This window comes from Pelmatolapia mariae, linkage group LG18, assembly GCF_036321145.2.
Source record: "Pelmatolapia mariae isolate MD_Pm_ZW linkage group LG18, Pm_UMD_F_2, whole genome shotgun sequence".
Taxonomy (NCBI): domain Eukaryota; kingdom Metazoa; phylum Chordata; class Actinopteri; order Cichliformes; family Cichlidae; genus Pelmatolapia; species Pelmatolapia mariae.
The window spans coordinates 22,835,929-22,862,211 of NC_086243.1; the positions used below are offsets into that span (position 1 = coordinate 22,835,929).

General features: G+C 42.3%; 2 protein-coding genes across 3 annotated transcripts in view; both read right to left on the minus strand.

Moving 5' to 3' along the window:
* Nucleotides 1–604: 604 nt before the first annotated feature.
* On the minus strand, nt 605–13,666 carry nadkb (NAD kinase b). Of its 2 annotated transcripts, none has more exons than XM_063461606.1 (12): nt 13,521–13,666; nt 11,530–11,823; nt 11,340–11,423; nt 10,563–10,692; nt 9,410–9,518; nt 8,107–8,192; nt 7,496–7,598; nt 7,240–7,415; nt 4,504–4,603; nt 4,223–4,380; nt 1,625–1,707; nt 605–1,542 (listed from the first exon to the last, which is right to left on the minus strand). In XM_063461606.1, the coding sequence occupies exons 2-12, from the start codon at nt 11,820–11,822 to the stop codon at nt 1,383–1,385; spliced, it is 1,482 nt and encodes a 493-aa protein (XP_063317676.1). In that variant the 5' UTR covers nt 11,823; nt 13,521–13,666; the 3' UTR covers nt 605–1,382. The 2 variants fall into 2 exon arrangements, with proteins under 2 accessions (XP_063317676.1, XP_063317675.1); XM_063461605.1 differs by having other exon boundaries at nt 13,405–13,666.
* Nucleotides 13,667–18,567: 4,901 nt separating this feature from the next.
* skila (SKI-like proto-oncogene a) overlaps nt 18,568–26,283 on the minus strand; it is a 34,377-nt gene continuing 26,661 nt past the window's right edge. The window contains exons 6-8 of the mRNA XM_063461130.2: nt 23,485–23,855; nt 22,598–22,828; nt 18,568–21,562 (exon numbers count right to left, since the gene is read on the minus strand). Of these exons, the coding sequence (XP_063317200.1) occupies nt 21,320–21,562; nt 22,598–22,828; nt 23,485–23,855 (845 nt within the window). The 3' untranslated portion in view covers nt 18,568–21,319. The remainder of the gene's footprint in view (nt 21,563–22,597; nt 22,829–23,484; nt 23,856–26,283) is intronic.

A 26,283-nucleotide genomic window follows, 5' to 3' on the forward strand; every position in this document is an offset into this window, starting at 1 on the left:
TCTTCGGTCCTGCCATGAATCTTCTAAGAGAAAACTGAAAGGACCTAATCTGATTGTACGTGCCAGCACGCTCTGGCACATTAAAAAAATACAAGGTGTTTTTGGCCACACTCCCCAAATCTTCACCCAATCATCAGATTTGTATGAAAGCTTGTTTCTGCCTTTGAATTTAAAAAAAAAAAAGTCAGGCAGAACAAAGTTGAAATTTTGAGGTATACCAAATTTGAACTTACCTACTGAACAAGTCAAAATTTTAAGATAAACTCAAATTTCTATTTCAGTGCTACAAACATGCTTCCATTAATTTGCTTACCTGTGCTTTCACCCACTTCCTGACAATTAATTTCAAATACCTGGCTCACTGTGTGCAGCACACCAAAACGTGAAGTAAAACATGGCAAGACTTACATCTAAAAACAGCAGCAGTGCTAACATCAGTCCAGAGGAACAGGAGTGAATGACACGTAATTGTAGAAAATGTGCTTATTGAATGATTTTTACTGGCTAACTAGAACTGCTAGTTTTCTCATAAGTGCTAAAAAAACTGATTTGATGAAGGGAGAGTTTGGGTTCACACAAAGATGAAAGAAGAAAAAAAGTTTGTTTTTTCTTTATTTTTAAGTTTGGCTCCTGCTACATCTTTTAATCATTTCACAGTCTGTCGATAACGAGGGCGACACAGCAATCTGACTTACATTATAACTCAGGCTGAGAAGTTTGTAAGGCAGCTGAAACATGAAGTGTTTTACGGTGAGAACAGAAAGTAGGCCGTGAACTCCACAAGACGTTCATAAAGTAGAAAACAATCACATACAGTCGTCTTTGGCTTACTCCGTGATAGAAATTTCGTTTTAAGTCGACTGTTTTCTTAAACTTGCTTCAAACTCCTGTCCTGAAAATTTTCAGATATTACATAAATATGGCATTAAATAAATTAATCCTAGATTCTTGTATTTACAAATTTACATTTAAAGGTTGAGTACAAAGAGTATGCTTGCTTCATTTCAGCTTTCAGTGTATCTCTATGTTTATGTTGCTAACATCTAGCACTCTAACACTTATCATTGATGATTGTTTAGTACTCATGAGGAGCTTTGGGTGGTCATCATCATGCAATTGTTAAGATCTTTTTTTTTCCCATTCCCGGGTAAGATGAAACATGCTTTCTTTCTGGAAGCTACACATAAACTACAGTGTGTATTCACTGGACTGTAATGCGTTGATGACTCAGGGTGTAAATGATCACTGTGCACCGCTGATTTGACGCTGATTTGGTTGCAGATGATTCCTCAGTTTGTCTCTGGACAAACCTGATCCCTTCGTTCTCTCCGGGCTGCTGCAGAGAGCTTCAGCTGAATGTCTTTGAACCCCAAACATACCAGTCAGTTTTCTGTGTCTGACGAGTCAGAGGTGTCTGCGAGTCGGGCCTGCCTCTTGCGTACGTTCCAGTGCAAACACTGAGCCAGACTTTCAAACCAGTCATACACCAGGTCGTGACAACAGATCGACGGCACCGGGTAACAGGAGGTCGTGATCTTAATACTGTGGGTAGAAGAATCATCTTAAAACTGAGGAAAAAAGTATTTGTAGTGAATCTGTTACAGATGTTGACACTTGTGCTTACCAGTCTCCGTGCTGGATCTCTTGCCTCTTCCTGCCATCAAACGACACCCAGGCAGTGTTCCTGGCATCAGGGGACAACGTGATCTGTTTCAGGGAAGGCGAGGACAGACTGTCAGTGTTAGAGTTAAAACAACATCAGCCGGGCGAGCAACTCCATTTTACTTTTAAAGCATTTTCTAACCAGCACTGATGAGAACAAAGGGCACGTCACTCATTTTGTGAGCATCTGGCCATGAACCAAAGCACCAATGCAAAAACTGCTGTTGTTACCAGATAAAACAAAGTGACTGTAATTCAGAGCGGCTGACAGGAACAATTTTATGAAATATATCCAATATTTCTCATTCAAACCCTTGTTAGAGCTGGTATAAGTAAGAGGGTTACGGTGGGGTGAAAATTTAATTAAGATATTGTAATAAAGTGATGGGCAGACCACCAGCCTCACAGCAAGAAGCTTCCTTGTTCGAACCGCCTGACCTGGTACGCGGAGGATTGCGGGTTTTCTCTAACAGTCCAAAGACTTGCATGTTAGGTTACCTGGTGTTTGTTTGTAGATGCCTCCAGACCAGTGTTAATGTCACTGACCAATACATTTCATCACAGTTTTCATCAATGGCCTTTTTTTCCTGACAAAAACAAAACAATAGCTAAATAAAAACTAATGCACGAGGACAAAAGCTATGATGAAATGTACCGACACTTTCATGAATGAGCTGAAGATACTCTGTTGAGACGAAATCCAATCAGAACTAATTAAGTTGTGTAGAATGGTGGTACACGTTTAGAACAGATCTTCTTGTGCAGTAAGGTTAGACACGCACATTTGTTGTGCCCATAAGACAGTCTGAGCTGGGTTGGGGGGCGGGCACTAAATGGTACATGGACTGGTTCTTTTATAGCTTTTTTCTACTATACTTGTTTTATAAACCATGCCTCATTCCCCCATTCATAGAAGCACTTTTTTTCTATCTAAGATTCACACACTCACTCTCTGGTCAGATCAGAGAGCAACTTGGGGTTCATCATCTTGCCCAAATGTCTATTTTGTAAATCTTGGTGATACCATGTTTCAAAGAGGAGGATTATCTGTAGTACGCTCATTGGCTAGTGACTTGTGACTGACATGTCATTAGCTTATGTCAGATGCGCCCATTCCTCTGTTCATCTTTTGGTTTTGTTTATTTTAAGCCAAGGTAGCAATGGTGAAAACACTAAAATAGAGGCTTCAAAACAGGACTTCACTAACCAGTGGATGATCTCATGGCAGCTGCATCATTTATACAGTGCTGCCAGATCGTGTTGATGGCTCTATTCGCGTTATTTTGGCTCAAGGTGAACACAGTGAGTGGGTTTGGGCTATTAATGTGGTGTGAAAGCGCACTGTTGTGTGGGGGAAAAAAAGATGCTGGATTTCTAGCAATATGGATTTCTATAGATTATGTTAGATTCATAATTGTTGTTTGGCAACATTTAAATGTGATTTGTTTTTTTTCCTTCTGTGCACAGTCAGCACTGAGAGAACATTTAATATATACAAAACACAATAAAGATTAGGGCTGCCACAAACGATTATTTTGATAGTCGACTAGTCACCGATTATTTTTGCGATTAGTCGACTAATCAGATCATGCATCCATTGGACGTAAAACGTACAGCTTATTGCACCAGCAGCATCTGCTCTTATATAACTATCATTAGCTTACAGCTTTAAGTGTTTAAAGTATGTGCTAACTAAAAATAAAGACAAGATGATAGTTTATTAAATTTTAATGAAATTTGCAGATTGTTTCGGTGAATTTTAATAAACTCCTTGCTATCTAAAATATAACGGCACACCGGAGTATATTCTCGAGCATCTCACACTTCTGATAACCAATTGTCTGCTTGACGTTTATTCAGCTATGTAAAAACTATAACTTTAATCTCAGGCAAACCGATTTACTCAGGAACAAATAAAATACTAAAAAAAAGCCAAACAATAACATTTTAAGTTATCTAAGTGACTTATATATCATGTTTAACCTGAGTAGCGAAAGACAGCGGTGGGTTTGAAAACGATTTGCCGGGAGTCCGGTGTTCTCACGGGCTCTAGTGAGCCTTTCCCCCGGCTAGCTATCGAGCTAGTGGTTAACAGACGTCTCCGAAAACGTCGGAGCGCTTTTGAAAATATGTGGTGTCTTGATAAACTGAGCAGATATTTGAGGTTTATACAGTTACATTCTCGCCTGAAAACATGTTAAACGTTTATTTTGTGACCCAGAAAGAATAATAAGAGTAATATTAAAACTAACTAGCTGCCGCCATTGTTGAAAACTGAGCTGGGCTGCGCTATGAATTCTGGGACAGAGCTACTTCTTCTTCTTCGGGGTTTAACGGCAGCTGGCATCCTTGTACATGCAGTGCTGCCATCTTCTGTTTCAGTCCGTTATTACACTCTTAAATCCTACTACTTATTCCTGCATCTTTTGTGATCTTACAAAGCTTCAAACGACGCGTCGACTATTAAATCAGTCGTCGACGATTTTGATAGTCGACGTAATCGTGACTAGTCGACTAATCGTGGCAGCCCTAATAAAGATGTTTCCAACCTCCTCCTTACCATGAGCTCCACCCCAGCAGGAACCACGATGGGCCTGAAAGAGAGCGAGTGGGGGCAAATGGGAGTGACCATGATGGCAGGGACATTGGGATGGATCATAGAGGCTCCTGCTGCAGCCGCGTACGCCGTGCTGCCTGTAGGTGTGGACACAATCAAACCTGGAGAACAGAGAGAGATGGAGGCAGTTTAACACATTTGCCTTTGATTTTATTTGTACACAAACACTTTGTTTCAGCTCTAGTAGAAACAGAATCAGTGCTCTGGAAGAAGCACAGACCCACCGTCTCCCTGCACTGAGGTGATGAGTCGTCCATCAAGGTACAAGTCCACGTTGGACAGGTAGGAGGAGGGTCCTCGATCCACCACCACCTCATTCAACACCTGCACATGTACGTATACACACACACACACACACACACACACACACCATAGATAAGAACAGAAGGCCTAGGGAACTATGCCCTGTTCTTAGAAAGGATATAAAACCTCTCTCTGAATACTGAAAACCCAAAATATGCAACTGCAGTGCCATCTTTTGGCCAAATGACACATACTTAATATAAGCAGTTATCTATAAATGTGAATTTAGTGCAGTAAAATGAAAAAGCAAATAAATGTCTTTAGCTCAGGATCACTAAAACACAGTTAAAAAATAAAACTGTAGGAATGGTTGTGATTTTACAGATCAAGGAAACTGTATGGACTCAGTAAGACAGCAGAAAAGATCGTATGAACTTGCCAGTGTGTTATGCTGTTAATGTCCACATGGTGGTGCTATTTACAACAAAATTAAATCAGTTTGTCCTTTTAAGTTGGCACTAAAATTTCGGCAAAATATCTGGTTGATTTTTCCACCAAACACTCAAACAAGCAAATCTACTGAAAAGGAAACCTCTGGTTGGAGATGAAGGTCTAACAAACAAAATGGTTGTCATGTGAATTGTAGAGAAACTCCACACCCATCTAACAGTAAAACACAGAATAACATATTCATGTGTTCCCTGACGACAGCATTAAATCTGCTCAGTGTACTCCATAAAACAATAAACTAGTGCATTACAGAGAGAAAGTACAAGCAGACTGACTGCAAACAAATCATGTTCCACACTTCAGTGAGTCTCACAGCCTGCTGCAGCGCCGTGCTGTGATGTCTAGCAGATATACTGACGTCAGCTGAGCACAACGCAAACATCCTGCTGGGCGCAAGCAGACATGATGTAATGTGAGGTCAAACTGAAGCTCAGGGATCAGAACAATCCGTCACTGTCTTTTATCGATGAGCCTAAAAACTCCAGGGGGGTGAGAGGACTAAGGAGAGGGCTGTGCTTAGAGAGAGAGGCTATATGTGTGTGTGTGTGTGTGTGTGTGTGTGTGTGTCGTGTTCGTTAGTTACACAGTGTGTCAAACCGAGAGCGTCAGGAATCATTAAATATCCATTCGGCACTGACTCCACTGTTGACGCCACAGTATCCTTGGAAACTGGCTCAACAAACATTCATAACATCCGAATTTCTCTCCCGAGCAGCTTTATTATGACTGTTGCCATGGCAACCAAGCTGACGATCCCTCACTGAGCCCTAGACACACACACACACACACACACACACACACACACAGTCAGGTTCCATCATCTTAATGGCGTGCAGGAGTGTGATCGGGAATTAACAAGGAGGCCAAACTGCAGTCCCATGAGCCCAAATATTTACAGGAACTAAGGAACCAGAGGAACCTAACTGGGAACTAAGAGGTCCCAGCTGCTGAATCTAAAGGACATCAGAGAGATTAATCATATGATAGATTTTAAAAGGACTGCATTTTAGAGACCTGCAGGGAAACAGCAACGTAGTTGTGGTGCTTTCCTTGGCATGTGAATGATCTCAGGTACAAAAGTTAAATCTAAGGCTTTTAGAAACTTAACTGGATTTTAAATCAAATAATCAGGTTGTGACTGGAATGTAGACTTTCAGCTTTAACTTAAAAGGTTTAACAAAAGTACCGTTTAAGAATTCATTTTCATACATAGTCTCGCATTTTCAAAAGTCCTAATTTTGAAATCCTTCAACATACTGTTGTTTTTCTGCAGGCTGACTGGCTGGTAACCCTATCATCATCATCTTCAGGGTTTCCCACAAAAACCTTAGGTGGTTTTTGTTTTTTAAGATTTCCTTTAAGTGTGTGTTCAGTTAGATAAAGTATTTTATCATCCTTTTACACAAGTTAAACCTGGTTAGTCAAACTATGCAAGATGCAGTCACACTGAGTGATAAAAGTGTGTAAACAGCATACTGGAAATACATTTAAGGGCCTTTTACTGGTAATTGTATATTTAAGACATTTTAAGACTCACAGACACCCTGATAAATTCAAAGGAGCCATGACTGTGAAAAAGTAAACTGAAAACTCAGCGCGTCTGTCTCCAAAGTACACAAACAGCTGAGGGATGCAACGAAGCAATCAGCTAATTAACAGATGCTTCTCTCCTGCCCTGACACTCTTTTTCACACTCTTTGACATCAAACTGTTAGGTCGTTCAATGAAGGTTTGTAACCCTTGCCCTCATTATAATATTCTAATTTATCATTTAGTGGCACTGATAACCATGTGAATAAAAGTTTGCATCAGCCATGCCTTTGGCATTTTGTCTTCAAGCTAGCTACAAGAGTTTCGTCTGTTGCCTAACAGCTGCACACTTTCTTCACACCAGAAACCCCAGAAGGGCTGACTGTGAATGGGTAAATGTGACCTGTAGTGTAGGAACTGAGTGCTTCATAAGAACAGAAAAGCTCATTCTAGCCATCTACTAAATTCCTAAAATTGTTCTTCCAAATCATGAAAAAGTTCCAGCCTGTAATCTACATTTATGTTCATCTTGAGAATTGTCCAACCATTAATCTGATCATCAGAATGACGTACAATCCACCTCAGCTTCTAAACAAGAACACAAAAGCCAACAAGCTTATTTTTGTGGCTGGTAAACAGTCCAGCAGCTAATATTCTCACTGACCATTTTAACAAACCTGTAGCTGCAGGGTGACCTTGCCAGCATCGGTGTTGGTGTGTCCATGAGGAAGGAGTCCATTGTGCTCCAGCTGTTGCTGTGGCCCTCCGCTGTACGGCTGCTCTCCTGTTCTCTGAAGCATGTCCTTCACCACCTTCACCTTCAGACGACTGCGCAGAGTGATTGCCGCGTTGCCTGAAAGTCCCCCAAAAATTGCCGATCAGATAAAAAGTTTCCAATGAAATTATTATTATCCAGTAAGAGCTGCAGTTTACCTTCAAACACTTTGGCTACTTCAGTCTTGTATGACTCAAACTTGAACGGCGTCAGAAAGCCCAGAGAGCCAAGGTGGAATGCCATGACTGGAGGGACACTTCCCTGCGGAAAAGAGAAGGCACGCCATCATGTAAAAAGATCTTCTCCTTAATTAAAACCAACTCAGAACAATAGAAATGATCCAACCTATACTTTGAAAAGCTCATCGACAGGAAAACTGTAATTAAATATTCAAGTCCAAGCATTTCTTTTTATACTTTAAACAAACATTAATTCAGAAGAGAAGGAATCTTAAGGATTTGTTATGGTTATAATGCAATTACAATGCAAAATGAACATCTGTTATAATATTACACACACGGCAACTTCTAAAACACAGTGTGTCTTTGATGTGATTCATTTTGCTATTCTGAGTCTGTAACATGAAGGAGCAACAGTCATAAATTACTCACCAGGGTTAAAAACGCTACATTAAAATAGAAACAGTGGAAAATGTAAAACTCGCTTTTTTTCTTTTCTTTTATGTCACCGCTACAAAGGTCTTGGCTAACGTCAATAAGGTTTTCTGACATTTAAAAAAATAAATAAATAAATAAATAAATCACAATACCTGGAAGAGCGAAGAGGCGTAAAGCAAAGTCCCGTCGCCACCCAGACAAATGATGAGATCGATGCAGTCGGATATATCATCGTAACCTGACGTCACACAAAGTAAGTGCTTAAAAAAATACAACAATGTTACTTCAAGCATGAGCCATTAAAAGATTTCCCCCTCATCAGACACTGCCAACATCTTTCATCATATTCACTCAATACTCAGGATCCCTTAGAACATTTTGTTCTATGATTATTAATGTTTAAAAAAAAGTTTCACTTTTTGCACTACTTTATAACAGTCACAACACAGATTGTCAGAATATTTCATTAACGGCAGTTTAAGTGTTTTTTATAGCAAAACATTAAAAAATGCTGCATGGGAGCATCCAATAATATGAACGACAAGGAAACAGCCACCATATGTAGTGAGGTACTGATCCAACACAACATTAACTAGAAAAGCAGAGCAGTGGTTCAAACATGCCACATCCTCTCTCTGATAGCAACTCTTCAAACTGAACACGCTAATTTAACAAACAACGGCACATCCTTTAAAGTACTATAATATAAGATCCAAGCGCTGGAGCCTATCATAGCTGTCACAGGGCAAGAGGTGGGGTACACCCTGGGCAGGTCTTTCAGATAAAAACCTACATGAAGTAGGGACAATGAGACTAAAGAGCTATGGGAACGAAAAGATGCAAAGCACAAATAAACAGAAAAACCCAACACTGATAACACTACTTTGGCTGTAGCTAATGTAGTTAATGGAAACAATAATTTAATAAACCCAACAAAAAACAGATCAGGAAAGAAAATTTAGCAAAGCAGCTCTTTATCTTAGTTTGAAGGATGACTTTATAAATAAAGATTATTTAGTTATCCTATAAAAAGAAGAAGAAATGCAATAGAAATAACACATTGTTATACGTGTTTGGTTTTTTTTAACACATCTCCAGTACCCTTTTTTTTTTTTAAACAGAAACACAGGAAATAATGAAAAATGAATGTAAATAATTTTAAATATGTCAGGCACATTAGTTGATGTATCACAGATCGCCTAGACTTATTTTCGTAATCATTCTGAAAGGAAAACTGTAAGTTCAGCAAGTTCTTTGCATTGCTGATGTGGTAATCTTAAGAATAGAAATAGAATAGCGCTTAGTGTAACATAATCAGTAATTTAACACTTCATCTTTGGCATTTTTACACTTTTACTGAAGAATAATTCAGTAAACATCAAAAGATTGCACCTTTTACTAAACACAAATATCTGGTCTTCTAATGGTCAAGTTTTGTGATGCTTTGGGTCTCACCCTCTCTGAAGGTGCAGAGCTGATTACGGATGGAGCCGAATGCCTCGTCCTTCGACAGCGTGGCGTCATCTGCGACCCTGCGCTCCACGTACACCATCATCTGCTTCTCCTGACACAAAAACGCACAACAACAGCCAAAACACACACAGACATCTCTTAAGTGTAAGCCTTTCAAAATAACGTTAAACATGTGCCAAACACATGTAGCTAGCTTAGTGATAGCATCTGTATGGAATGCAAATATGTGGATTCACTGTCCAACACCGACCATCTGGTTTCACAAAGTACAACTTGATTTTTTTTTTTTAAAAAAACATCTGGTCACAAGGTGTTGTAACTGCTTGAAACCAGACTATAACTTACATGTCTGGACTCTTTCCTGCATTCTTCTTTATGATTATTTGTTGCTCTTAAGGTCTACAAGTGTGTCAGTGTACACTCGGTTCTTTCCCATGTTTCTCAGTAGGTACATGGGTGAAGTTTACAACCCACCAACAGACAAAACTGAAGTGAAATCACTTTTAAAGAGACGGCTCAGCCCAAACTCTACTTTTGTTCTGGCCTATTTTTTTGTTATCAATTTATGTATGTTGCCCAATTTTGGAGATACCTGTTGTTAAAAAAAAGTCTGTCTTCTCTGAAAGAAAAACAAACAAACACAGTCTGTTGTCCTGGTAAAACACAGACACATGGTAGTGTCCACTGGATATAAAAGACAATTTAATCAGACCAGGCCACCTTCTTTCATGGCACTCAGAGCAGTCTGTGCCGCTCTGTGTGAGCCGTCAGTATTAATTTGTTCTTTAGCAGCTCTTATGTAGAGCTGGACCATGCTGGCAAGCTTTCCCTGACCACAAACATCAGCAAGCTTCGGGTGCCTTTGTCGTTTTTGCCCCAGGTCACCTGTAGACCCTTAACTCAAACTGCCACAAAACACCTGCCATTTTGGGGATGCTCTAACTCAGCAGCCTAGCATCGAAGCTTTTATCTCGCTGACATGAACTTTGAAAACTGTCTGATCGCTGCCTGACTAACATACTCTTAACAGCAGACACGGTAATAACATAATCAGTGTCAGTGGTTTTATTGTTGTGGAAAATGGGAGTGCAGTACATTATCGACTGTACGACACTATAAACGCTGGGTCCTGTACCTCTACTAGAAACCTGCAGAGCTCTTTGAAAGGTTCAGCCAGGCTCTCATCTCTGATTTTCCTGATGACAAGCACATTCACTGGAGGTTTGTTCCAGGTGAGCCTCTGGCTGGCCGGGTCTTGGATGTGCCTGGGACACGGACACAGAGACAGAGACACAAGTGAATAAACAAACACCTAAAACTACAAACACCGTCTCTCCACGGCAGGTTATAAAACACACACAAAAAGAAGAAATGATCACATAAAATATATTTAAATGAGTTTAATGTAACCTTACCACATTGTACTGATAGTTTAGGTCAGTCTGTTTTTGATCCTGACAGACATCAAATGAAGTAAATCCGACTGATACCATGTCTTCTCAATTAAATAAACATGATTCAATATTCTCTAGGAGCCGAGTCATTCATTAACCGTGATGACACCTTGAGGTCATATCTGTACAGGTTGGGGTCAAATTCCAAACACAAGAATATATAAAATGCTCTTTTCCTTGTCCCTTTACCTTTTATCTCCCTTCTTCCTTGTGTGGCGGATAACGGGCATTGTGCAGGTAAATCTGTCTGTATGCGTGTTCACAAATCAAGGCCAAAGAAACTCTTTACGATCAGGTGACGATCACTATCTGTAGCCCACTTTGTAAGCCTTCCCATCTCAGGTAATATCCAATCACAGCATTCTAAATTTATCTTATCTCATTCAGTTACACAAACTCATCTGTGTCAATGTCCTAACAAACACAAAGTCCGACACATTCAGCACCCTCATGCTTACATGACTGAAGTTGGGTTGGGAAGAATGCAGGCTTTGGGTCCGAAGTGAGTGGCTGGATACGGTCCATGTAGAAAGTGGGCTCTTCTGTGAGAAGGAAAGACAGTGGAGTCAAGAGAACATCACCTCACGTCCCAAGCAGCAGAGCTGTGCCAGTGGCACGAAGGACCAGCTGGCAACCTGCAGTGCAAACCTCTTAGGAGAACTTTCCGCTGTGTCGCTTGCTGAACTGCAGGGCTCCAAGTGCTCGTGTTGGCCTGGCAACCTTCGGCGCTCGATCTCCCACAGCAGCTGTTCATGATCGCCCCCCCGTCGCTGCGACCTCTTCCCATCCCGTCGTTTCCTTGGTGACTTGGACGAGTGCTCCCTGTGCTTAGAGGCCCTGGGTGACTCTGACATCTGACCGAGTGGGGCGGAGGGTCGCAACATGGCTCTGTCCGGCACTGCCAGGGGCCTCGATGGAGGACTGGTCTCTGAATTTTCCATCCTGCAATCAAGGAACACATAAATACTGGGTTTGGATGATTTCTTATAAAATCAGTCAAACTTGAGTAAAGTTCACATCTGACAACACAGGAATCAGGTGACTGGTTTTGGTACAATAAGTCATTCAAAGTTTTACCCTCATGCTAAGAAAATCTTCCAAGTCACAGGATCTTGGAGTACATTTTTAAATTACGTTATTTTTTCGGGCATTTTTGAGTCCTCATATTATATCATAAGAAATGTCTCATTTTTACCAACATTTCAATACATGCTCATCTTCTAGTCATGATCTCCTCTAAGTTTAAATACTTTTCCAATATAGTAATTCCCAATGTCTACCCAATCCCTGTGCACTTCAATTGTAATTCTTAAGCTATTCATAGCACGAAGGTAAAATTTTGCCCAGCTTTGTTAAATATATTAAAGATTTATAAACAAAAAAATCTGACTGAGGCACTCAGGTGGGAGGCGCTCATTGAGTTGAGGCACTCATTACTGAAATACTTAAGAGCCCCCCCCCAAAAAAAAGGGAACAATGACAATACCTGACTATTTGAAATAAAAATCACCCAATGCTTTGTTACATTATTTATTATTTGGTTCCAGCTTCTCAAAAAGGAGGATCTGCTGCTTTTTATTGTTTTATAAAATTATACATTTCATGTCCTAGGATTCTGACATGTTGAATAGACCACAGGAAGCTTTGCCTATACCAGACTTCTTCTTTCAGCTGCTCCCTTTGGAGGTCACCACAGCAGATAATCAGCCTCCATCTCACCCTGTCCCTAGCATCCTCCTCTGTCACATCAGCCCTTTGTCTGTCTTCCTTCTCTGTCCTCAGATTCTTCTCTGAGGTCTTCCGCTGTTCAGCTCCACATTCAACATCATTTGGCCAGTATATCCACTATCACTCTTCTGCACATGTCCAAACCATCTCAGCCTCACCTCTTTGTCTCTAAACCACTTAACCTAAGCAGTCCCTCTGATGTACTCTTTTTTTTAATCCTGTCCATCCTGGTCACTCCCAATGAAAATCCTCACACCTTCAGCTCTGCCTCCTGTCTTTTTGTTAGTGCCACCCTCTATCCTATACAGCATTGCCTATACCAGACAGACAGACATTTAAAGGCAAAATAATAATAATAATGATGATAAATTATAAAAGCTCAAGAGTCCCACAACGTAATTGTTTTTAAATGTGCCTGATAAAGTAAACCAGTATATGTATGTATTTAGTGAGCAGCTAATCCTTCAACTTGAGAGGTTGAAACCTCTAAATGATCCTAACAAATCACAAATAAAACATTTTTACTTGACTGATAAATCGTCTCTGTTCAACTGCAGGTTAATTAGAAAAATAATGACTGATCATTTCACTCATATGAACTTCTCCATCCTAACCGGTGAAATATACGTCAAGAAAAGTACTCCAAACATAGCTGTACAACTTTCTGTTCAGCCCTTATTTTCCAGCAGTGGCCTTCGGCCCAGTTCGGCTGAGATAACCGTCCGTTTATAATACATTGAGCTCGTAGAAATTAAACTAACAGACACACACATAGACACACAAACACCTCAGTACCTGCCGTGACTAACGGCTTTGGAGCCGTTGATCTGTTGACAGCTACCGTTACCTAGCAATGGCTAACCGGCTAACGGGTCCGACCGGCAGTGAAACTGAACAAAGTGAAGCCTTACTGTGTCACAAACACGCGAACGCGCTCATGCCGTTACTAATTCACCACGGCTCGGGAATATTTAGACGGTACCGAGGGTGTATTTTAAAAACGGAAGCGCTGCAGTCAAAGAGTACAAGCTGGCACGTTACAGAACGGCGCGTGACCGGGGATGTGGCGTCACCGTTTGTCAGACAGCGCTACAATCCCTGCTCTCTGCGCGTGCTTAAAGGCACAGCGCCACGCCTGCCTCTGCTGGTCAAAGACAGTACTACACCCTCATAATGCACACTAAAAATACACTCACCGGACACTTTATTAGCTACACTTTGATAGTACAGGGTTGGATTCCCTTTTTTCGTTCAGAGCTGCCTGAAGTCTTCGACGTCTCAAAATATTCATTACAGATTTTGGTCCATGTTGACATGACAGCATCACACAGCTCCTGCAGATCTGATGGCTTCACATCCATGATGTGAATTTCCTCTTCCACCAAATCCCTAACGTGCTCCAGTGGAGACTATGGAAGACATTTAAATACAGTGATCATCACAGGTTTAAGAAACCAGTCTGTGATCCCACGTGGGATAAGTGTGAGTTTGCCTCACATTTCATCCACAGCTACCTTCTGTTGGCTCTCACAGGAATTTTTCCTGGGTATTTGTTGATGTGTCTTCCTGCTCGCGCAAAAATAACTTATTTAGTTTTCTTGGTGTTTACACCAACTAACAAACCAACAATCTCTGTATCATCAGCAAAGCCAACATTAAAGACATCAGATGAGCCAGGCCAGCATTCATTAGTATGAGTAAATAAGACTAAAGATTTAACATTCCCCTGTGGGGCTCCAGTGTCGGTGCTAATGGTGGGTGATACTTATCTTATTTATCACTCAATGATCTATCATTGAAAAAGGACTCAACCCTTATGATGGCTGCGCTGTTGACCTTTTTCTGTGACCACCTTTGCATTGTGTGGTCTTACAGTGGTCTTTCATTATGAAATGCAGATGGAAAGTCCACAAACAGAGTACATACATATGTTTTTGTTTTAGTTCAGATGACAGTGTGTTACATGCACTATGTACTCTTTCTTCTTGTGGGTCCAGTTTTTTCTTGCATGTCGTTGAGAACACCATTCTCTCAAAAGTTAATGCTACTGGACAATAATCATTTGAAACCCATGGTTGTGACGTTTTTGAAGCAGGAGCTATTGATGATGGCTTCCAGGTTCTGGGAACACACCTCTTCCCTCCACCCTACCAGTTAATCCATCAGGTCTGGCTGCTTTTCTAATATTGATCTTTCTAAAACGTTGAGTGCTGCAATCACTTGCTGGTCAGGCTTAAGCCGTTCCCTAATTCAGATGCGTTGAAGTGTGATCCTTCAAACCTCCCATAGAATTTATTCAGTTCTTTCATCCCCACAAAACCTTTAAGTCACTTTTCCCTCTCTTGCCCTATCATTGTGTACACTCCCTGCTCCATCTGTGTTAAGTTATCTTTCACTCTATTTTCTGCCTAGACACCTCATCATCACCCAATGATGACGAGGTGTTTGTTTGTTGGTTCAAATCCTCAGAGTAGCATACAGAGCACTGCAATGGCCCACTGCACTCATGGCTGGTTTGGCTCATTTTTACATCATGACTCAGAGGTTGCAAGCTTCCACCTTCAAGCCAAAATGATTCATCTATTTATTAGTTAGCCTACTGGCGTCCACCTGCTGGTAGACTGTTCTTTCCATCTTCCCACTGCCTGTTTCCCACCACCACATGCACAGGTGCTGAGTTTTTCTCACCTCTCAGGTCCTGCATATTGCCATGCTGCTTGTCCTGACTCTGTGCTGCACTGCGTGCTCGCCATCCTCTTAAGATTAGCTGCTACATACAGATATCTGTGAATTATCCTCCTTTGAAACCCCAAACTACAGAATAAATTTACACTCAGTCCGGGAGAAATTTTGTCAACCAAGCTCTGTGTATATTTCTCAACACTTGGACCCCCTCCCTGGTTTTTCTGGCTGTTCTCTTCCTTCTACCCGCAGGAATACCCTCATACCTGGATCTGAACGGGGTCTGGCTGCGTTTCCTCAACAGCCTTCTGATAGCGTCTGCCCAGCCATGCCTTGGCTGCAGTTCCTCCTGACAGCTTCTGTGGTTGGAGATTTAATTTTAGCCTGGCTGCAGAGGACAAAACATGACTGCACAAAGCATTTTACTAAAGAACCTACATTATAAGAAATAAAAAAACAAACATTTTATTTATTGGAATAATGTGGATTTCCCTGTAACAAACTAGAGAGAGGTACTATCTGTTGGCTTAAAACTTTGATCACAATAGCTCAGCTGAATTGATTATCATATCCCAGATCTCCAGAGGACAGACCTCGATGATTTTGGTAACTCCCTGACTTTTAATGTAGCACCAGTTTGAACTCAAAACCATTGGTGACATTATGCAGGTACAACACCAACAATTATAAAAAGGTAGAACATTCTTTAAGATCACCTTTAAGATGTAGTAGTGTAGAAATAATTTGGATAAGCTGCACATTTTTCAGCAGGGTTGAGGTCCAAAAATAGCTGCTGGACACGTATGTCACTCCTGGTGTTCTAAAGCGGCGACAGGTTTATTTTAGCATTGATAACTAGAAATAACTGTTTTCTATATGACTCTATCAGTCTGTCACATCATAGTGGAAGAATTCTGGCCCGTTCCTCTTTACAACGTTGCTTCACTTCATTAAGAATCACAGGCAGTCATTTATGCACAGCTCTGTTAAGATCTCTCCACAAAATTTCAATCAGATTGAGGTCTAGACTTTGACTGGACCACTTACATTTTTCAGCAATTCTGCTGTAGATTTGTTGCCATTTCGTTGTCCTGTCCCAGTTTGACCCAAGCTTTAGCTGTCAGACAGATGACCTCACATTTGACTTTAGAATACAGAGAAGTTCATGGTTGACTCAATGACTGTGGCTGTAAAACAAGGCCTACTCATCACCCCTCCACCACCGTGCTTGACAGTTGGTATGAGGTGTTTGTGCTGATGTGCTGTGTTTAGTTTTTGGCAAACATCTCCACTTTGCTCTCATCTGCCCAAATGAAATTTGTCCAGATGAAGCCATGCTGCCATGTTCTTTTTAGAGAGAAGAGGCTTTCCCCCAGGCAGCCCTTTCCAACAAGCCATACTTGTTCAGTCCTTTTCTAAATATACTGTCAAGAACTTTAACATTTAACATGTGAACTGAGGCCTGTAGAGTCTGACATATAGCTCTTGGGTGATTTGCAGTTTCTCTGACCATTGCACAATCTGACCTTGGGGTGAATTTGCTGAGATGTCCACATATGAATGATGGACTTGTCTGGCCTTATAACCCTTCCACAGCAGCAACAATGTCTTTTTTCCTTGGCACTGCGTTAACACACTGACCTGCTTTTACAGAAGAGCTCAGAGTTACTGCTGATCAGTTAATCAAGTGGATCTGATTATCAGCACCTGACTGTTATGTGTAAGGATGTACAGGACCGTAAATGTTGGTGAGCTCTATACTTAAAGGCGGTCTAGAAAAAAGACATGACGGATTTTGACACTACAGAACTTTACTTGAATTTGATCCAAGTTCATTGTCTATACAGGGTTTTATTTACAAGATCTGAAATCAGGAAAGGGCAAAAACAGAAAAAAAACAAACACTAGATACAACTGAGGTATTAGCTAAAAGCATTTACAGGTATGTAATCTTTCTAGTAAATATCTATGATGATAAACAGAGATGCAGTCTCTTCTGCTTAAAAAAACATCTTTTTTTATATATATATCACAACATGAGGTAGGAGAACAGTGTCTCAATTCATGCAAGAACAAAAGTCTCATCACACTGTAGTATTGGCAACATAGTATGCAATGGTCATACACAGACACTGCGTTTCATGTTTCAGAACAGCATCAAGGGGGAAAAAAAGGTTTGTCTTTTTTCCATCTATAACAGGATGTGTATCAACGAAATCAGGGTATTCTTTTTAGTGACCGGCCATCAGTGTGATCAGCTCTACTTAAAAGGCTAATTACTGCCTGAAGAAAAGAAAAGGGAAAACAAAGAAATCACACACCCAACTACAAATCAAACCACCTTCAAACACTTCAAAGGTCAACTTGTAGCCATTTACAAGTTCTCGTCACATAGGCGAATGGTTATGCAAATCTTGCATTCAAATCTGTTCATGTGGTAAATAAAACACAGCTCCCTCCACTTTTTTTTTCCTCTCTCTTTTTTTTTTTCTCTTTCTTTCTTTTTTTTTTTTTTAAGTCAGTTGGGCAAAGTTCACACCTGTAAAAACTCTGTACAAACTAGATCCAAGTTCTCATAACACAGCAAAATGCAAAAAGGCCCAGCACGTCCCATTATTCTTTAGTCGTTTTTTTTTTTAATCATTGTGATGTAGTTTAAAAAAGCTAAACAGCGCCCCCATGTGTATAAAATGCAAACTACTCAGAAAGTACAGACCTCCCTTAGATATCTGCTCGTGTGTTGAATTTTTATATATATTTATATATATATTTATTTATATATATATATATTGATATATTTTTCAGCTGAAGAGGTAATTAAGTGAATAAAAACTAATACTGATTATATTCTAAGTGAGAAATGACGAGGATAATATATGATCTTAAATCAGGACACAATCGCACGTCCAGAGCTACATGAGCAAGTTTCTCCCGTTTCCCTTTTCAAAGCTGCTGTGCTTCAGTCAGACATTGGAGGCCCGCCCACAGACACACACACACACACACAGACACACACACACACTTTCTAAACAAATTAGGCTACAGGTTATACTCTTCATGATCTGACTCTGACTTTATATTCAGCTAGCCTCTGATCCACTCGCGATATAAAACTTGCACACGTTCAATATTCATGCATATGAGCCAACTCAATAATCTGTGTGTTATGTGCAGGGAAATCTTTTTCTCTTTTTTTGTTTTTTTTTGTACATTAAACAGACTGATAGTGGCCCACAGATACAAAAAGTAAAGGGGCAGTAAACCATGCAAAGAAAAGAAAAGAAAAGTTTTCATTTTATCCACAAAGCATTTTCAATTTTGCTCAGAGGAGACGTAAGGAGGAAAACAGCTTACATTACACAGTAAACAGTCCATTATGATGAAATCCACAAAAAAGTATTTCCATCAGTTCATAAAGAAGGGAGGGGAGTGTGTAACAAAGTAATATTTTCCTATTTTTTGCCGTTGTCCTGCATCGCATCTCAGTAAACCACGCGTTCCACTCCCCCACATCCACACAAAGTCAAGTTCTCACATCAGTTTTCATGAAGAAAGCAAAAAAGAAAAATAAACAAACACTGGGGCTGACTGAAGCCTCGGTTCTGATCCAAATATTATAACCTTTTAAGATTATTTATTTATAAGAACAGTTAATATATTAATGACTACTGTATTTACAAAGTGAATATAAATCTTTTAGTTAATACGTTAAATATTTTTCTTTCATAATTTCAATAAAGGTTTAAATGGAACAACAGTAGAGTGTACATTTGTGGCATGGGGGTTGATTTTTACTGGTTTGTGCACCTGCACCTGCTTTTCTGACTGTCAACAAACCACAACTGCCCGCTTCTTCAGCTCTGTCATCGTAAAGGGAAGCTGTGTGAGAAAACAGGATGGAGCACAGTGGAATGTCTATCAATTTGCATTAATGGCAGATGCATTAAGAAAACAAAAAAGCTCAGAGTTTAACCGAGGCAAACCACCTCCCACACCCCCCCACACACACACACGATTATTTACACACACGCACACACACAAGCTCGCTCGCTTAACCGGGATCTTCTTAGTGGCAATAAAAAGCTCCTTTGCCTGGCAACTGACACAAAAGTTTTCTCTTCCTCTGGCTGGACGTCTGTAAGCTCTCCTGGGCTCTGACAAAAAAAAAAAAAAAAAAAAAAAGCAAAAACAAAAAAGCACCGCACACCCCCAGCTGATCTGACGCAGGAGGCGGATGCACGGGCTGTGTGAGCGAGTGACTGTGGGAGAGGGGGCAGAGAGGGAGGCGCTGGCTGGGAGATCCTGTACAGTCTGGCTCGGGGGTGGGCAGAGGGCCTCAGACAACAGCAGCTGCCCCCGATTCTGACGGCACAAAAAAAAAAAGAAAGAAAGAAAAAAGCCTCCCTCGGTACCGCCGGCAAACGGGCCACCCAGCCTGCCGCAGGGGTGAGGTGGGGGGAGAGTGCGTTATTCCTCTGGGTCCTCAATCCTTCCCGCTCTTCCTCTCCCTGCCTGCCCGGTCCTGTTTGTTCAGTCAGGCAGAATAACGGAAAGCAGGACCCAAACCACCCTGGACTAACTGCCTTCACCTGCGACCCACTTCTCACATGCAAGCAGGGTGAGGATACAACTGTCTGCTAACAATAAAGAAGCCTGAAAGCAGAGAGGCAGACTGCAGCTTTGATCATCTGCTGGGAACTCTGGGGCCATTGTTCTGCCTGAATGCCTGCACTGCACCGACGCGGTCGAGTGTGTGCAGGCACGTAAGGATGTTGCATGAAGTATAGTAACACGGCACGCTACCGCGCGCGAGGGCTCTGCCTTTCTTCTTTCGGCTCGGCATGGCCCCCGTGTCCAGACGCATTCCTTTCCCAGAGGGATCTGAGGGGGGGAGGGGGGGGGGGGGGGCGCAAGGAGTGCACAACACTGTTAGTGAGCTTCTTCAAGCCGAGCCTGAAAACAGCAGTGTTTCCTTTCTAGCCTGAAGATAGACAGGCTAGAGGTGAAAAAGTAAAAACATAAAAATACACAGTGTTAAGGAGTTTCCGAGCAGAGGACAATGGAAGGTGTGGGCTCTTCAGAGGAGATGCGGGGCAGCTGGTGGTTCATCTAGCAGACTGTTTGGTCTACATCAGGAGAGCCCAGGTGGCCCAGCAGAGAGGAGAAAACCAGTCTGTCGCTAGGAGCAGCTGTAGTGCAGGAAACACTACTCCCTAGCTAGCTACCTTGTAGAGATCACACCCAAAAACACTCATTTCAAGTTCAGCATCACTATTGGCATATTTTCATGAGGTCCATTTTTTTTCTTTTTTTCTTTTTTTGTACAGTAAAGGTCTTTGTCCCCCATAAAGACTCGATGTTTTCGCATGTTACACAATGTAATAAAATGTCCGTGCAGTTTCCTGCGGTCGCTGGTACTTGGGCTTTACATACAGAAAGACAGAGTAGGGGCACGGGTCAGGCGGCGCCATGTGTTCGGGAGTACTGGCCGCTGTGCCAGGTAGTAGCGTGATGTGACGTCCACAAGGATCAGCGAATCTGTATCCAAAATCTCAAAGTCAAAGTCATTATTAGCTCCAGAAACCAGTAAGCAGGAAGGGAGGGTCGGAGAATATGGATTGGAGAACAGGGAGGGTCGGGGTGGGTTATAGTGAAGGATTGAGTTGGTCTTCAGTAGACCAGTCTCCAGTCTGTGAAGCAGCTATTTGTTCAGTAAAAACTATAAATTAAACTCAACATACATGCCCAAAAACCTTTAAATACTGTTTAAAGAGAGGGAAGTGAAAATTAAAAAAAAAAACAAAAAAAAACAACTTTTTTTTTTCCTTTTTTAAGTGATCATTGAATTACAAAAACAAAAGTCCGTCCTACACTAGGCAAAAGGGGAGCGTAATGCACAACTTCAAATCAGCCTGAGGAGACGTGACGCTCCTTTCAGCTTTGGGCTGATCTTTTTGTGTCTGTACACTTGGCGGGTGATGAGGAAAGGAATGAGGGGAGGGAGGGGAGGCGCCCGGAGGGGCGGCAGTTACTTTTGGCCAGCCGCTGGGGCCTCTGAGCAGGGTGGGGAGTGGGCGTTAGGGGGTCCGGTGGAGGGAGTAGGAGGAGGAGAGGGGCTGCCTCCCATCGTGCCAGACTGGGCCATCTGCTGCTTCAGTTGGGCGATCGTGCGCTCCAGCTTCTCACGCGCCTCCCGCTCCATGCGCAGCTCCTCCTGCAGCTCCTGCCGGTCAGCCTCCGCCCGCTCCAGCCTCTGACGCAGGTCGGACAACTGAAAGGAGACACGGAGACAAGAGCCACATTAGTCTCACACATTTCCACATCTAATAGTAATCTGTCAACAGTCTTCGTTTCAGATTTTTCTTAGCAGGCCCGCAACTGTTCATTCCTCTGCAGACTACTTTGGTCGTAAATATTTAAAGAAATGTTCCCAACAAATAATTAACTAAAGCCCAACATGACATCATCAAATTGCTGTGGCTTGTTCCGGCAACAGGCCAAAAAGCAGTAAAATCCCCATAATCAGGCAGGTGTTAACCATCAAAAACAAACCAACAGAGACCCTGCATTTAGACACATAGCTGGCTCAGAGGCTTTTACAACACACACTGCAAAGTGATGCAGACAGAATAACTACTGTTATGTTTTGAGAGCTCTTAAACCATCAGTCAGAGTAACCATTTATTGTATTTTTTCCCTTTTAGCAGTAAACAAAGAAATGTGCACCAAACCTTTAAAAAAAACAAAAAAAACCCATGTTGAACTCTCAGAGCCACACAGAAATACGCACACCCGTTCTCTTAACAGAGGGACAGCTTGATGCCAAAGGCAGGAGGTGGAAGAGCTCAGGCCAATGTAACAGAGATTAAGATTAGGTCTACTGAAACCCAAACAGACGTCTGAGTATGTGCTCCGCACAGAGACTCACACAAAATCACAGTAAATTCTTTCTATTTGACTGGTACGTTTAATAAGTGCAGCTCCAAATAGTTTTACCTAAAAACCTGATTTACTCATGACTCTAGTAATTACAGATCCAAAGATAAATGTTTGTACATACATGCTGATGAAAATGAAAAGAGAACTAATTGTAAATGCTTAGCGAGCTCAACTTTAATATTAATATGCAGAGTGCTGTGCTAAAGTGTGCTCTGTTTGAGTCCCACTGGAGCTTTGCAATCTTAATGTCTTTAAGATAAAAACGCCATATGTTAAGTGATGCAGGCCAGTGAACACACTTTATGTCACGGAGATTCACTCTGATGCAAAAGTCTGTGCATGCATGTGTTCCCCTGTAAGCCCGTACCTGTGCTGTGTAGTGGGCCTCTTGCTGGCGCTGTGCCCCTGGCTCGCAGGCGCAGGCCTGCTGTCGGAGCTGCTCCAGACGGGTTTCCAGCTCCAGCTGCTCCTGGCGGGCCTGGCTGAGCTGCCGTGCCTGCTCGCTGTGCACCGCCTCCAGCTCGCTGCGCAGCTCATGCTGCTCGGCGCTCAGCTCCCGTAGCCTCGCCGCTTCGCCACCACGCAAAGTCTCCAGCTCCTGGGGGCACAAAGAAAAAGTCACATTTCAGTGACTCCTGCAAATGGTAAATGGACCGATTCGTATATATAGTTTTTCTATCTAATATTCACACTCTGATGAAATTTGGGGGTCCAGGATCTTGCTAGGATACTTTAACATGCAGGCTAGAGCACCTAGCAACCTTCTGACTACTACCTGCTCTACCGCCACATTACAGAAGCTCCACAAGGAGGCCGTTTCAGTTTGCTTACATTTTATTTCATCAGACATTTTGTCACCAATACTCTTTAATGGTGGCATCTCATTTTAGATTACAAATGCAATTTTCCCCAAATCCCATTAGTGGAGAACATAATTCAACTGTAGATGCAAATGTCACCATAATCTAGTTCAACTCCGTTTCCATGCATCCAAACTGAAATTAAACCCAGTGCTTTAATAATACGCTAAACGAGTGAAACACTGATTTATATGAACTGTTCTGCTGACTTGTGTTAAAAACTGGTGGAACAATCTGATACTGACACGTTCCACGTGATGGGAGGAAGTAATAGAGGGGGTTAGTGGAAGGTGAAGATCACCTCCACATCCACATCAAGGACACTTCTAATGGGCGGAAACAGTTATCGCCTCGTTGATCTCGGCCTCGTTTATCTTTCCGACCACCGACTCACCATTTCCAGCTGCAGCTGCTTGTGCAGGGTGGAGTTGAGCTTCTCCTGCTGCCTGCTGTACATCTGCATGATCTCCACAACAATCCTGTCCTTGTCGTCCTCCAGCCCCCCCACCGCTGCCACAACACCGCTCGTGGCAGAGCTCACGTCCTTAGCTGCTACATCCGTTACCAATGACAACAGCGACGCAGGAGGAGGACGGGGAGGAGGGGTGTGGGCGGTGATGTGGGTGGCTTTCTTGTAGCCTGGGCTGCTCGTCTCCATGGAAACTGCCTGGGTTTGGCATTCCCTCTCAGTGGCCGAGTCAGCAGCAGCACATTGGGATTTGGCCTCCCCGGCGCCAGCAGCGACAGCAGGCGACGCGTGAAGATCTGAGGAAGGAGGGAGATGAAGAAGATGAAGAAAGAAGTTTAAAAAAAAAAAGAAGAAGAAGAAGAAGAAGAAGAAGAATGGTGGGTGAAAGACAGGAAGTGCGAGCCGTGCTAATGCACACTGCCACCCACGCTTAGTAACACCCTCGCACAACCTCATAAACGCCTGCACTTCTTCCTCAGCACCAGTGCACTCACACAGCGCACAAGTGTGGCTCGGCAACAGCCGACGAACCAAACACTCGCCCACAAATTTTCTGTGTGTTTGCCCTCAGACGCACGCAGAATAGAGAGGAATAAAGGGCCATGTGTGGGAGCCGCGCTGCTCTGCGTGGGCTCCTCCACTGTTCAAACCCTGGCTTGTTCCCTCGCTGCGGCCTGTGAGGAGGAGCATCATGGGAAACAGTGGGTAGGGTGGTAATCTCTGGCAGTATCGTAATTTAATTTGATTCCAATCGCTTAAATGAGAAGGAGAAGGACTAGTTTCATCTCTAGTTCAGTTCCAGCTGACCTGGTTTTAATGTGGGTGACTGGCTAATAAAGAGGTTAGTTATTTAAGCACCTCTCTGACAGCTTCCTGTGAGACAACTGTGACGTGAAAATGTAATTTGAAATATAACTTGTTTCATAATGACTAAAATTGGCATGTATGTGAGAGCTGGAGAGACATGGAAAAAAAAAGAATCAGGTGTTGGGCATCTATGGATGTTTAGTGCCCAATGTCTCTTTAGCCACTATGTAGGCTAATAAGAAATAGAACTTGGAGGAAAATGTGCTATCAAGTGTAAAGTCATCAGTATGAATTAAAAAACAAAAAGCATCAAGAAGCTATAAAGCTAAACAGTGACGCTTAATGTGTTTTCAAATGTGATGTGTGAGTTTCAGAATTTCCACAGCACCAGCGCTTAACGATTCTCTTACATTTTTGATTCTGTGGAGTTAGAAATTCATTTTTTTGAATCTCCCTCAGGCTTGGTGATAGAAACAAAGACTTGCTGTACTTCCAAATTCGTTTGCACTTCATTTATCCACTGAGGTCAAGGTTGTTCATTTGTGGAATTCTCACAAAACAAAACAGTGTTTTTAAGGTGGAATTTTTAAAAAAGCAGCCTTTCTCCAGCCTCTCTGCAGTAATCTTACTATCCCATAAGCCACGAGGAGACTTAACACAAAGGCACAGACTACAGATAGAGTTTTCTTTGTCCAACAAGACTTGCGGAAAGTACCCTAGTGTGTTGCTCTGCTGGTCTTAGCTTCACTCACAAAATACAAGATACAAGATCCAACTGGCACAGTGACACACAAAAACACAAGTGCACAAATGTAGGTTAGGTATGGCAGTGTGTTTGAACCATAAGCTCACAGACAGACAAAAATGATGATGAAGAAGAAGGTGGGGAACAAGAAGAAGATAATGATGAAGAAGGCGAAATGGTGAATGGTGACAAAGACATCAGGAGAACAGAGGGTAATGATCATGCAGCATGTGCGTGACAGGAAACGGGATGCTCTGTACACAGCATGTTGGACCCGGAGAGGACAATCATTTACTGACTCAAACTGGCTAGTGCATGTGTGTGCCTGCACACACACCCAGATCCATGCTCTGAAGCGCACAAATAACAGGCGTGAGTCATTTGGTGGTAGATCAAAAGGAAATAAACAGAGGAGAGAGAGAGACAACCACAAAAGGAAGAGTGAACGGCACAGATATAACAGGGGTAGGAAGGCATTAAATGAGGGGAGAAAATGTTTAAAAAAGAAAAAGATGAAGGGGTAGAAGGCTTGAGATGAAAGAGGCAGAAGAAGGAAGTGCAGGAGCAAACGGAGAACCCGCTCAGAGAGGAGGATGTGGAGACAGCTGATGGGAAGAGAAAGAGGGAGGAGAGACGGACTGGTCGGAGAAGAAAAAGAGGAAAATGCCTGAGAGGAATGAAAGAGAGGGAGGGCGACAGCTTGGCAGTAAGACGTGGTGAAATAATGGCATACAGAGAGCATTCCTGTGATTCATCCTCTCTCTCTCTGTATACACGTTTATATAAAAATATACAGTACACACACATCTCATTAATGCGGGAAAAACATGAAAGCATGCACATGAAAACACACACGAGGAGGTCACGGACGTTTCCACCCCGCCAACACCGAGGTGCCCCCTGAGTCTTTCTGTGAAGGTCAGCGCATGCTTGTGTGCGCCACTGTCGAGTGCAGCACGTGTCGGCTTGCCGAGCGTGTTGCATGAACATGATGAACATGTATGTCACTTCTGCTCATGCTGTATGTATGCACACTGCTCATGCCTGCTATATATACGAGTCATGTATTTTTAGCAGGCATGTGTCAGCCTTGTTTTTGTCTGATGTGCACATGCAAGACTGTAACACTTCATATGTAAAGAGACAGCGGTTCTCAAATTGTGTTCTTTGAG

Bases quoted from the DNA above. Each gene is read 5' to 3' on its own strand.
- nadkb (XM_063461606.1), bottom strand. From the start codon at position 11,822: ATGGAAAATTCAGAGACCAGTCCTCCATCGAGGCCCCTGGCAGTGCCG. The intron at 9,519-10,562 runs GTACAGGACCCA...TTTTTGTGTCAG, and splicing joins TCTGCAGGTTTCTAGTAGAG to GAGAAGCAGATGATGGTGTA. The intron at 4,604-7,239 runs GTTTGTTAAAAT...GTACATGTGCAG, and splicing joins AGGTCACCCTGCAGCTACAG to GTGTTGAATGAGGTGGTGGT.